At 49.2% G+C, this 13539-nt stretch overlaps 1 protein-coding gene across 1 annotated transcript; it reads left to right on the forward strand.

Moving 5' to 3' along the window:
• Nucleotides 1–231: 231 nt before the first annotated feature.
• Nucleotides 232–1266, forward strand: LOC120838910. Its single transcript, XM_040209046.1, has one exon. It carries the CDS (start codon nt 232–234, stop codon nt 1264–1266), a length of 1035 nt encoding a protein of 344 aa, XP_040064980.1.
• Nucleotides 1267–13539: the final 12273 nt, after the last annotated feature.

Here is a 13539-nt window from a genome sequence, read left to right on the forward strand (position 1 = left end):
TGCTTTTGTAGCGGCCGCATATGTCGTTTCTGCCTTGGTCGCTAGGGGTATCTGGACAAGCTTTTCTCCGAGGCAGATTGCACGATGAGAACACGCGCAGGACATGAAAGCCACCTGAAAGCATTCGCTTTGAATCCAGCCCAAAATGGCCCATTGTATGGCATCTCTGCCATTCCTCCACTCCAAAGCATCGCAGAGTTTGACATTACATCACAACCCCCCCCGGACGCAATGCATGATATCTTGGAAGGAGGAATGGGCGTCGTCATGCAGAGTGTCCCGCATGGTCTAGTAGAAGATGGCATGCTTCAAAAGTCCGATATGGACAAGGTGAATAGCTTCAGTTATGGATTTCACGACAAGAAGGCTGCCCCTGTTGCACCCAAAGAGAAGTTTCTGCAAGGAAAAGCGAACCTGCGTGGCACAGCAAGCCAAAAGTGGTGCTTATTCAAGCTCCTCCCGCAGATGTTTGGAGATACTGTGCCTTCCGATAACCCACATTGGTTAGTCTACGTGGCCTACAGACATTGCATCGACATTATCCTAGCAGAGAGGACTCCAAGAGACTGCATTTCCTATCTCCAGATCAAGATCCAAGAGTTTTTGGAAGCATGCACATTGCTGTACCCATCTGCACCAGTGATAGCAAAGTTGCACTACTTGCTCCATTACCCAGGCTTCATACAGAGGTTTGGCCCACCACGTAGGTACTGGGGAATGCGCTTCGAGGCTAAATATGCCTACTTCAAGACTATTGCTTCAAATGTGCGAATCTTTCGCAACATCTGCCGAACACTAAGCACACGCTATCAGCTGTTGCAAGCCTACGAGCTCTCGGGAAAGCTTTTCGAAGGATGCATTGAAACGACTGGCTCTGTTGTGGTGAAGTTAACCAGCCTTTCACAAGAAGAGCAAGCCGTTGTCTGCGTCATCACACCAGAAGCTACCCTTTTCTCTGTGAAGACTGCCAGAGCAAACAGTCGTACATACCGACTGGGAGATGTGATCATCTTCAATATGCAGAACGACACACCAATCTTCCTCCAAGTCGAAATGCTGCTGGTGGTTTGCGGATTATTGATCCTCCTTTGCCGACGTCTGAAAACTGTGTGCTACAGCAATCACAGGTGCTCGTACATTGTGGAAAAATGCAACGACATTGCGGCAGTGACACCAGGCAACGAGTTCGACTTGTGCTCACTTGACCTGTACAACTCTGGCACAATTTACGAAGTTGTGCCTCACTTCGCAATATTGCAAGCTTAATTAACACCACAACACAAGGGGATACATCCCGGCGCAACACAAGAAAACTGAACATACAAACAAACTAGAGCAAACTGAAGCTGAATTATGATTTACATTTCTTTTTTCGTATGCATCTGTTTTTTAGTGAACTTGGAAAGTTTTTTTATTAGTGCTATCGTTACATCACGGTTAACCGTGTCATCTTGAACATTTTTCGAGTGTGTGGTCATTTTGCTTTTATTATATTTCTTGTGCTTTTTTGTCCATTCTTCATGTTTAAGGCTTTTTTTTGTATTTGAATTTGTCCTAGCATGCTTGAGTCAGTTTTTAATTTTGTTGGTGCACCAATTCTTGCTTTCGTCATCTTTTTCAAACTTGCTAGAGAAAACCTACTCCTGCAATTTTTGTAAAGTGTTAAAAATGCTTTTACAATCTTGGTGCATATTCATGTTCTACTTTGAACTGTAGGGGAGTAGGAACTCTGCCAGGAAGCAATGCCTTTTGTTTCTGCCTCCCTGCCTGGCAATGCCAACGAGAAATCAATCGAAAAAAAGAAAGGAGATCCTGCTCTGAAAGGTTGTTTTCCAAAAATATCCTGAGATTTGCCTTATTTTGCAATATGATAAGGAAAATAAATCTTTAAAAATGTGTGTGAAGAAGGTATGAAGGAGACAAATCTGACTGTGCCAGTTTTAAGAATATCAATAAATATATATTGAAAAACCTTGCGAATAGGAACAGAGAGGACAAGGACAACACCATCTCAAAACCAGCACAGAGATGATTTAACTTCAGGACAATATTCCTTTGCATAGCACAAAACACATGAAACAAATCTCCACGTCAGCTGCACAATCTACATCGTGAAAGTCTCGAGCACTCAAACATGGGCTTAAAAACAGTCTGAAAGTGCAGGTTATGTGGAGATTTGTTTCATGTGTTTCATGCTGTGCAAAGAAAACAAAAAAGATGGTCCTGAAATTAAATACTTTCTGTGCTGGTTTTGAGATGGTGTTGTCCTTGTCCTCTCTGTTCCTAGTCTCGAGGTTTCTCAATACAGATGTGCATCAGCTCGCTTGCGTTTTTACTCTGATTTTATTAATACTGTACAATACCAGACAAGTGCCCACAATTAAAATTTCCAAAACTTGGGAATTCTGATCTTATGTTAAGCACCTACCCCGTCCAAAGCGCTGGAAATATTCACCACACTGTGGCAGCTGCGAGAACACCAGCTGAGATGACGGGGATATCGACTTCCTTGCAATGGAAAGGGAAAGACTTCCCGGGCAGCGGAAGCCAGTAACTGTATTATCTAGGTCACTTGGGCACAAAAGGTGAGCTCAGCAACTGTTGGCGTGTTTGTTCACAACCACTTTCACAGTAGAGAGCACTGCCATTGCGATATTGGTGGGAGCCGAACCACCAAGACGATAATTATATATCAGTTGAAAATGGAACGCATGGTGTCATTGGCGACGGTTTGCGTCTTGGGTCTTGACCATTTTCGCAACAGGCAGTACTGCCATAGCAATGTCGGTTATGGGCATAAAAAAGGAACACAAGGCGATCGTCGGTCGACACACTTGGTAAGAACATAGTAGGGTAGACCCACAAACTAGTAAAAGGCAGGAGAGTCGCTGCAACGGTGAATGTCACGGTTGCCATTATCATGGGCTCACCGTCGTGATGCTCAAATAGGCTCAGCAGACAAAAGCGACTCTTGCGCATCCACCATGCCCGGCGTACGTAGCACCATTTTGGAACTAAGCAGTTTATGACGGCTTTGTTTACTTATTTGACAAACTGAAGGGTAGAAACCAGCATCCTGCTCTGCGTTCTTCGGAGAACATACTATGGGCGGCCTGTGCTTGGTATACATAACTTTCAACCATACTATGGGTTCACAATTTCAGTTAACTTATCGTACTGCGTGGACATGCGTGGGTGCACAAATACTGCTTATCAAAGTGCGCGTGCAGCGTGTCTGAAAGAAACTAATAAAGAAGTCACAAAGCCTAGAGCAGCTCATGAAAATTAGATGCAATCAATTTCCTCCACTCAGCCTCAGAAGGAACACATCTCGTTTCTCCCTGCTTCTCGGATATGTATGGAGACACGTCAGTGAAATGGAGGAAAGACGCTGTTGCTATCTTTTTTCTCCCCTTTTTCTTAGAGTGGCTTGCAGTCACAATCTGTGACATGAAGAGTTCGACACTGGCCGCAGTAGACATAGATGGAACGAGGCCCTCGGTGTCTCTAAACAACATGTTGGCAGTGGTGAAGTACTTGCCAGGAACGTGCTGCACCATAAACTGGTGGTGCAACAGCTAGATGCAGAGCCACTGGACGCGATGAGGCATGAGGTCTAGATCGGCAGAGCCCAGGTTGGTTTCAACAACAAAGCTCGAATCGTGCAGGAACTCCTCGAACCTCTGGACAGCCCACGAGACACCCAGTACTTTCTTCACAATTTGGCTGTAGCGCCGTTCGGCACTAGCCATTGTTCGCGACGCAAAAGGAACTGCTCCTCCAGTGACATACCAACTTGTTTTTAAGTAGGGGGCAAACCAGACCCCCCCTCCCCCCGGGGGGGGGGGTGGCGGTGCCCTTGGTATCCCTTGGGCGCCGCCGGCCAGTGTGCACTGCCCAGTGACGGCTGTTTCAGAGGGGGGCAAAACACATGCCTTGCCCACCCTTCCCCCCCCACTGTGAGGACTGGGGGGGGGGGGGGGGGCAAGCACCCCCCTTGCCCCCCGGTTGGTACACCCATGTGCTCCTCGCTCGCCAGATTGTTGCTCCTGCAGGACCGCACCCAGGCCGTACGAGTTGATGCCTGCAGAAACGGTTGTGGGATACTGTGGGTTCTATCGAGCCACGCAGGAGCTCAATGCCACCATCTTCTTCAGCAAGTGAAAGGCTGAAGCTTGACTAGTCCCCCCAGGTCCAGACCGTGTCCTCGTTCAGAACGAGCCTGATTGGCGCAGTGGCGGCGGAGAGGCTCAGCAAGAAATGTCCGATGTGGTTCAGCATTTCCAGGAGACGCTGCAGGCCTTGCATGTCTGTCGGAAATCGCATACCCGTGATAGCGGGGGACCTTATCGGGGTCCGCTGCTATGCCGTTGGCGCTCAACACCACACCAAGGAACTTAAGGGACGACACCCCGAGGCGGCACTTGGAGGCATTCAGCATAACGCCCGCTTGCTGCAGCCTCTCGAGGGCAACTTGGAGTCTGCTGTCGGGTTTAGATCCGTCTCTGCCAAACACCAGAATGTCGTCTACCATGTTGATGCATCCTTTAATTCCTTTGAGAGTCAGTGACATCAGGCTCTGGAGCACCCCGGGGGCGGACACAATTCCGAAGGGCAGGCAGCGATAAGAGAATCGCCCGATGGGTGTATTGAACATCATGTACACCTGGCAGCTTTCGGAAAGGCGTACCTGGTTAAACCCAGACATTGCAGCCCTTTTCGAGACGACGGGAAGGCTTCCGGGCAACCCAAACGCCTGATCGACGGTCGGCATCATGTCCTGTTCTTAGAGAATGACCTGGTTCATCTTGGTTAAGTCAACGCGCAGTCGATAGCCTCCCGCTGCCTTGGGAGCCCTGACAAGGCTGGCGCAACATGCGACATGCTGTAGGAGTCTCGACCTCCGACCACTAACAAACGCCACTGTTTGATAACAAGCACACGTCTCCTTTCCGCAATATTTCAATGCTGTTCAGCCCTCTTTTTCGGAACCACCCAAAGTTTGGCTAGCACGGCATTGCATGCAGACGACAGCGATATTGGCCATAGTATGATCGAAATTACGGTTTAGATCAGCGTCAAAACGTAACTATCCGTAGGTCGATCGATTGTACCACAGTGGCACGAACGGTTCCCTAAAACATTAAAATCTGAAATAGAATAGCAACTAGGGAGCACATGTCATCTTGCTGTGAAACACAGGAAGACCTGAGTGACCAGCCGCGTCTTCGTTTACAACCAATTCCAGGATAGACAGCACTGTTTTAGTGATACTGGTGATGCACAGAGACACGAACCAAGATTATCCTCAGATGATGGTTAGTCGACCCTTTGACAAATGGCAACATTGACGACCATTCGCATAGTCATTCATGACCACTTTCACAACAGACAGCAGTGCCTGGGCATGTTGGTTATGCGCAGAAAAACAAAACCGGGTGATCAACAGTTGACGCACTCGGGAAGAATGTAGTACATTACGCACACAGACAAATAATCAACATGAGAGTTGCAGCTACGTGGATTTTGCAGTCTCATTAGTCATGGGCAGGCAGCGGCTCTCGAATCTTGAATGTACTCGTATCATCGGGCCTCCAACTGCCCGAACCACTCGCTTGCTACAGCGGGCACGCTAACGACTGACCACTCTGAACAAGAACCGCCTTCGATCTGTCGTGACGGCCATGACATTGCGAGATGTGCTAAAGACAGAAACGAGTGCGATGACACCTGATATCGGAATCATAACCGCAGCCAAAATGTACAACACATTGCTCTAGGTGTGGCCTGCAGTTTTTAATAAACATAATTTTGGCCCATATAATTTTTTAGTTGTGCACCCCTGGTCTAGCACTTCTCAGTAGATAATAGGGCTGGTAGGAGTCGTACCCTCACTCCCAACGCATATTTTAACGAGTTCCCAGAGAGCTGCCAGGCGACGCAGTGTGTATCGAAAACCACATATTCCGCCGTTCGCATTTCATCATTCTCCTAATAGCGCCTTGTACTTGGACATGCAAAGGGAACAAAATAACATTGAGGGCAAAAACATGTAAAGCAACAAAGGACAATAATAAGGGGTTCCTCTTGACTCCTCTGAAGCCTACAAAACAAAACTGGTCTTCGACGAGTTGGGATCTGCAAATTGGCCTGCGACAAAGTGGCCTATTTTACAAGTTGTCTAACGAGAAATTGGACTTTGACAGACTGGCTTCAACAAGTTGGCCAAATAACAGGACACACAGGCGTGAGCGCCCGCAGAACTATTCCTGGAGGGAGGAGAGGGGCCGGAGGAGAAAATAAAACCCTTTCGTTTTATTGCGTCTTTACCACAAGTAGAATACTGCAACTTCCTCCCACACCTCCGGGCGCCCTGCACACGTGGGACGTCGGCGACCGTTCGCGTCTTCGTACACAACAGCAGCACGGCCCTCTGCAGCTCCGGAAACACAGGTTTGAGGTGATGGTCGGGTGGTAAACTGAAAGGGGTGACAACACCGAACGCCGCACAGAAGACGCACAGATAAACCACACATCAAAGTCGCTGCACAGCGGTCGCGAGAACAAGGGACCTCAAAGAGCCACAACTCGCTTGCAGTTTTTGCACCGTTGGTTGCAGCGGTCACAGCCGGAGTAGGGCCCGGCAGTCGAGGCGGCCGAGGCAGCCGAGGCACGATTGGTCGAGGTCCGAACATTCCGAAGCCCGTCGCTATCGCAGCTGGTCGCAGGCGCAATCCAAACCCAGTGTACCTAGCAGGTGTCGGCATCGTTACAAAGCTTGGCTGATTATGACCGATGTGTTTACGCTTTTTCTTTATGAATGTCGAAAACCCTATCAGAAAAGAAACGACTGAAGGACCAACCTTGTCGTCTTAGGCCCTGCGTCAACGGCTTAGATCCAACCAAGTCCTGTTTATCAAAGAGCGTGCTGATGAAGCTTGTATCGGTGGATATTAAGGACTTCAATTTTCCTTCCATCGGTCTGGGTTTTGTTTAATTTTGTCCTTCTAAATAATAAAAAAGGAAAAGCAAAAAGAGAAAACCTAGCAAAGCAAGAAAAAAAAGAAAAGTAAAAAGTTTTACACTTTTCAAGGGTCGAACCCTCGACCACTCGATCAGTAGCGCGATGTTCTACCCCTGCACCAACTGGACAAGGAGGAACGTGCGTAGTTCCTTCCGTCTTAGCTTCCGTTCCTCCCTTCTCACGGGGATGTGTCTAACGCAAGGAGGAACAGTTACTTTTGCTACCTTTCTCCTCCTTTTTTTTTCTTAGAGTGTGTTTGTATGGTGTCCATGACATGATAAAAGGTTGCGGGTGCCCTACAAACTCCAAAAGGCATCACTTTAAATTCGAACAAAACATCATGCTTGACGAAGACCGTCTTCTCCCGGTCTCGCTCGTCGATTTCGTTTTGTCGATAGATAGTATTCCGGTCCATCGACGAAAATAATGGACTGTGAGCAGCCGGTTTAGGGTGTCGTCCGCTCGGGGCAGCGGGTAGACGTCCTTCTTCGTCACGGCGTTTAGTTAGCGATAGTCTACGCGGAACCTCAGAGTCCCATGCTTCTTTTTTGGCGACGCCCAAGCACTACTTGAAGGCTGGATGCTGTCGTTATTGAGCATTTCTTGCACTTGTAATTGCCTTACCTCCCTTTCTTTTAAGGATACTTGGTACAGCATCTGGTGGACAGGGAGCGCGTTTACTTTTTTTGGTAACACAGCGGTGCTTAGCTACTCCCTACTAAAAAAAGCCACTTGAAAATCAAATGGGTGGCAAACTGGTTGACCCGTTTAAATCAAATGGGTGCAAATTTGTCGACCCTTTTGGATCAAACGTGATTATGGGATACGGGTAGCCGTTTGAAACGGTACCCGCTCGAAACGGTACCCGTTTGATACAGATGCCCGTTTGATACGGGTACCCGTTCGACCTTGCACGTGGCCACACGTTCGAACGTGCCATTCGAATCGGGAAAATATGCGCTAGCCCTAAATGCGGATCGTCTGGTAGGTTTAAGACGTTCCGAAACTCATAAACCTATTTATAACATGGAGGAAACACGTAGAACAAATGGGCTCACGTAGGTGCTTGCAAATAGACAGGAAAACAGACACAAAAGATTGTTTTCAATTCTCCTCAAAGTCAAAGTTTATTACGTCTTCTGTAGACAAGTACAAACGTGCAAGCGATCTGTGAAATGTGAGAGGCACTCTAAGCTTTTATACAACTGAGAAGATAGCAAAGCAAACAAGAACCGAGGTAATTCTAAACTATGAAGGTAGACTTTCGGGAAATTATTGGCCCGGCTGTCGAATAGTGACTGCATAATTATATAGATAATCTGGAACAGTACGAGTACAAGAACGGTCAATCGTTGCCAAGAAGTAGGTTGAAGTGCACTTACCATAAAAATAGCGGACTTGAAAGATGTAATCCGTGATATTTGTCGACACAGTCAAAGCAGGACAACCACACAAACACAAACGAGAAGGAACGGCTCCTTGGAAGGTTCAACACGATGTGGCGCACAAGCTGTCATTTGCCGATACCAACCAAACCGCAAGAATTCCTGACTTCTTTGAAGAATCGCTTGTTGCCGATGTAGGCGTACGAATTTTCGAACACTGATAGCTTTGGTGCACATCCAATACGTTGTCGAGAGACATCCTAATAAGACCGCAGTGTGAGACGACAGATCGAAGCAGGTGGACGAGCGAAGTTTGAGCTGCAACTGACAACAAGCACACAAAAAGAAAAGCGGCTGCCAGGCGCACCCTTCCGGATCTCGATGCTTATTAGCGTGTAGCTCCCGCGTTGCTGCAGGTCACGTGACAGGTGTGACAAGAACAGCAGGGGCGAGGTCAAGGCGCAGGGACCACCAGGATAGCCCCTCTCCCTCTCCCCAGGCATTCCAGTGAGATGTGTTTTTGTAGCCTCGAAAAACAAACGCGCGCGCGCATTTTAGCACGCTCGAACCTTGGAAATGGCGGCGGGGCGGCGGGAAGCTCGGCTTGTGCCCGAGCAAAGAACGTACTCAGTGCGAGCTCGTAGTTTGACTGCTGCAACGGCGGGCGTGCTCTCGGAATGCTCGATGTTCTTGCAGCCGCGTGTACGCGTGCTACCTTCGCTGCGTCTTGAATTAAAGTGAAACGGAGTCTAGACGTACATTCTTTCACGCGGTCGCGTCTACTGTGAGAGTGATTCGAGCTGAATAAGTAAATTGAGGAAACAAAGATAGACAAAGTTTTAAAGTTCTGTCAAAAATATCGGCTCACCAACGTCGTGCGTTTACGTAAAACAGCAACAAAAAAGGTGTTAGTTTTAGTTGCTGTATAAATGAACATCAGCGCAATCGAAATATAAATATAATTATTTGCATTACGCGGACGATCTGAAATCAATGAACCGGCGCTCCCAGCCTTCCGGAAACATTCGCTGCCACGGCTGGAACGCTAGGCGTGCCCACGCCGCCAATCTGTACATTCAATATCAAACGGGCTCCGGAGAGCCGTTTGATTAAACTGGTACAGTTTGCAACATGGTCACCGGTTTGAGCAAACGTGCGACAACTTTGCCCAAACGAGTCGCCCATTTGCCCAGACGAGCGACCCATTTGCCCAGACGAGCGACCCGTTTGCCAAAGGAGTGACCTGTTTGTCCAAATAGGTGACCGTTATGGCTCATACGGGGACCCCTTTGAGCTATATGGGCGACCCCTTTGACAAACTGGTGACCGGTATGGTTAAACTGTTACCGGTAGGGACCCGTTTATTTTCATATAGGGGCCAAATGGTTTTTTTTCAGTAGGGCTGTCATTTGTAGCACCCCTGAAGGGGTGGCAGTGCACTGAGTGAATTTGCTCGGAGTTCAAGCACGCATTGTTGTTCTGTAACTAGAAATTTCGGACCGATGTCCAGTTCCGTGGGTGTCGTTCTCTGGGGCGGCGATGACAATGATTCTTCCGAGTGTGCAGTGATAACGCTGAGTCAAGAAGTTTCTTGATGTGGCCCATGGTGGTACCTATTCTAAAGTGCTGCGGCTCTTGTCAGACGCTTGAATGAGGATTGTGGCGCGCCCATTTTGAAGGTTTGTTACACCCCATGCGACCCCCAGTCCCTTTCCTAGAAGCAAATGGACGCTCCCCTCGAGCAGAACTTTGATGCCAGAAGCTTCATTCGTCCCGACAGGTTCAAAACACTTGACCGCGGAGGCAGGTTTATATGCTCGGTAAGGACACGCACCACAGATGACTTCGGTTTTGTTTCTTACGGTGGTGGAACAGGGTTCTGTGACGTCAACGTGTTCGCTTAAATATCAATTACTGCGCTGTACTTGGAAAAGAAGTCCATTCCAAGGATAACGTCCCTCGCACAGTCCTGAAGAATGACTAACTTCACCGGTCAAGTTTCGCACCTAATCTTGACCCGAGCGGTGCCTCTTCCGACGAGTGCGATGAGGTGATCTCCAGTGGTTTGTAACTGTGGGCCATGCCACGGTGTCGTAACTTTCCGAAGGGGGCGAGAGAGCTTCCCACTCAGTCCCGAAAAATGTTTCGGTGTCGATGATTGCCGTCGCGTCGTGGCCGTCGATAACTATGTTAAAGCTCCTCGGCACCGCTTTTTTTTTTTTTTTGTGGCGTAGTCTTATTAAAGTGGGAGCCATCCAGTGTTTGTGGAGGATCTCTTCGGTGAACGGCAACTCCACCTCCCGGGGTTGCCGTGCTTAGTTTCCCGGCGTGGCGTGGGGAAAAGGCATTGCCGCCGGGAACAGGGAAGTGTTTACTTTGAACGTCACGGGAACGGCGCAGAAGATCCTTGGGATGCTGCCGGCATCGAGGACAGCGATCGGCGCAGGTACTTTTCGATAGCACGGCCGTTCCCAAGGGGGTGCCGAGGGTCGTTCGGCGCCCACCGTCGCTAGCCCATCTGGCGTAAGCTGCACCGACGGTAGACCTGGCCGGCCTCCCCGCAGTGATAGAAGATGGGGCGTCGGTCACCCGTTCACAACGCCTGGGTCTTCCGGAAGGACAGGGGTCTCCTGGCGGGCGTATGAAACTCGGTCGTCATGGTGTCGTGCATACTTCTGCGCTGGAGACTGACGTTGAGGCGGAGCCGCATGTGTGCGAGGTGGTGGCGGTGGCCGTCGGGCCATTGCAGCCTACGACAATGTTGGGTCCTCAGTGGCCGCCATGCTGCCAGGCTGTCTGGAGCCTTTGGGTTGAAGGCTCGCTCCACTTCTTCCCGAACCATTTCGGCGATGGAGAGCAATGCCGGGCGTCCCACAGTTGGCACCAGATTTTTAGCTCTTGTTGTACAACCTAGCGAATATTCTCCCGAATTTCACGCAGTCTGGCGCCGTAGTCCAATACCGATGGCGAGGTAGCAAATACGCCGTGGAGCCGCCGGTAGTGAGTTGTGCTTGCAAAGATTGCACGCTTCATGTTCGTCGCCTCAGTGGCGAATCCTGGACGGTTGTCGGTGGGTGGCGTATTGTTAAGTGCTGGAGGACGGAAAGGCTGGAGACCGGGTTAAGGCTATATGGTGACGATGTTTTAATGGGACATGAGATGATTTATTTTCCGGTGGTAAGTTCCATTCCGTCTTCAGCGCGCGTGTCCGCAGGCCCGCTTTTATTCCCGCGGTGACGTGACGGTGTTGCTTCACCGGCGGGATCCTGGTGTGATTGGTGGTGGCTGCTGTCTTCGATGGAGAGGAGGTCCAACAGCCACTCTCATTGGCCCGGAGGTTTATGTTGCCGCAGCAGCAGCTTCCCTTGGTGTCGGACAAAGAGGAAGACGAACACCCGTATGTTCGAAAGTCTTGGTTCCGGGTCTCGGCCTCACCGGGCTTTGGAACGCGACAGTACAAGTCCATCGAAGATGTCGTCCTTCACATCAGGCGTTAACGTACGCAGCTTCTTTTCATCGGCGCCCTGAGGGTCGGCACGGAAGGTAAGGCGCAGGACGTCGTCTACGAAACTCGAGAAGCTTTCATTGGGGCCCTGGGTCTTTGATTGCAGCAGGTCGTCGTCCCTCTCTCTTCGGTGTGTACTGGCTAATGTTCCAGGATATGAGAAAAGCTTCGTGGTTTGTGAACATGGGCCTGGCAGTTCGTTCTAGTGAGAAATGGAGCTTCTGCGTGCGATGGTCGTCACTCCACCAGTTTGCGGGCCACGAGATTGTACTGGGGGATCCAGTCTTCGACGTCCCCGTAGATTTCGCCGAGAAAAAGACTAGGTACCCGCGGAGCGACAGGCAGGACGACGACAGGCGGGTTTGTCATCGTCATGGTCTTCCTCTTCAGGTTTTCTGGCAAGAGACCAATTTCGGGGGGTCGTTCTCTGGTGCAACGGCTTGGTCGCGAACGCCGTCTTCCACGAAGGGACGTCTTCCTAAGCTGAGGATCTCGCTTGTCCGGCGTACCTTCTGAGGTGTGTGTTTTACGGGCATAAATTGCAATAACCCGCGCCTCCACCAAAATGTCATGAGTGACAAATGATGGGGCGGAAAATAGCTAAAGGAATTAAAGTTTAATGGCGAACTTGTGCCACTACAAACAAATGAAGAATAACTTAGAAGAATAACAGGGCGTCGCGGGCGTCGGCGAGGATGATGGCTTGAACGCAGGCGAAAGAATCAGTCCGGTTCGCCACGCGGAGCTTCTGATATACGCGCGTGGGCTTCTGGAACAATCGGCATAAAAGGTTCGGCTTGTAAAACATTCGGACCTCGAAAAAGCTATAAAATTCTCGATTTCTCCGGAACGCGATCTATTTTTGTTTTCATATGAGTAGCGTATAGATGCCTCCCATCTCCATACCTGAGACTTTTCCTCACCATGTCAGCTCCAGGCTTATTCTTTTAGTCATCTAAGGACAAACGGCTCTATGCGAATACTTGAAATTTTTATCAAACAATTGCCCAGGCTCGATTTCTCACACACCACCCCAAGCTTATCCCTTTTAGTAAACCAAGGAAAATAATCCCTGGGCGGATATTGGAACTTTTACCTACAGATTGTGACGCCCATAGCAACAGGGGCACGTCCGAGCTAAGGGATCACCAGATGACGCCTAAATTTAGCGGGTCGTAGCTTTTACCTCCATGTCACAAATTTAGTGAGGAGCACTTCAATGTTTTAACACTACATGGCGCCTATTCCAAAATTTTTTTGTCGAGCAGTTTCAGATCTTCAAAATTTTGCATTGGGCCCCAATATTTAGCAGGACCACTTAAAGCCTTCACGCTGGGCCGAAATTTAGCGTGGCATGTGAGCTTCAAAGTTTTACCTCACCCCAGTAAAACTAAAGTGGCACCCAGCTGGAGCTAAGGGACCGTCTGATGACGCCCAAATTTAGGGGGTCAAAGATTTTACGACTAGATGTCAGCAGATTTAGCAACCCAGGCAGCACAGAAACGTTGAAAAGACGTCGAAAGAGTGTCTATGACGTCAGGAACCACATGTCGAAAGAACGTCGAAAGTCTGAATGTCAGGTCCTTTCAACGTAATATGGAAAGGCTAATGTCTTGAAAAAAGTG

The sequence above is a fragment of the Ixodes scapularis genome, unplaced genomic scaffold, assembly GCF_016920785.2.
Source record: "Ixodes scapularis isolate PalLabHiFi unplaced genomic scaffold, ASM1692078v2 PGA_scaffold6__148_contigs__length_123643588, whole genome shotgun sequence".
Taxonomy (NCBI): Eukaryota; Metazoa; Arthropoda; class Arachnida; order Ixodida; family Ixodidae; genus Ixodes; species Ixodes scapularis.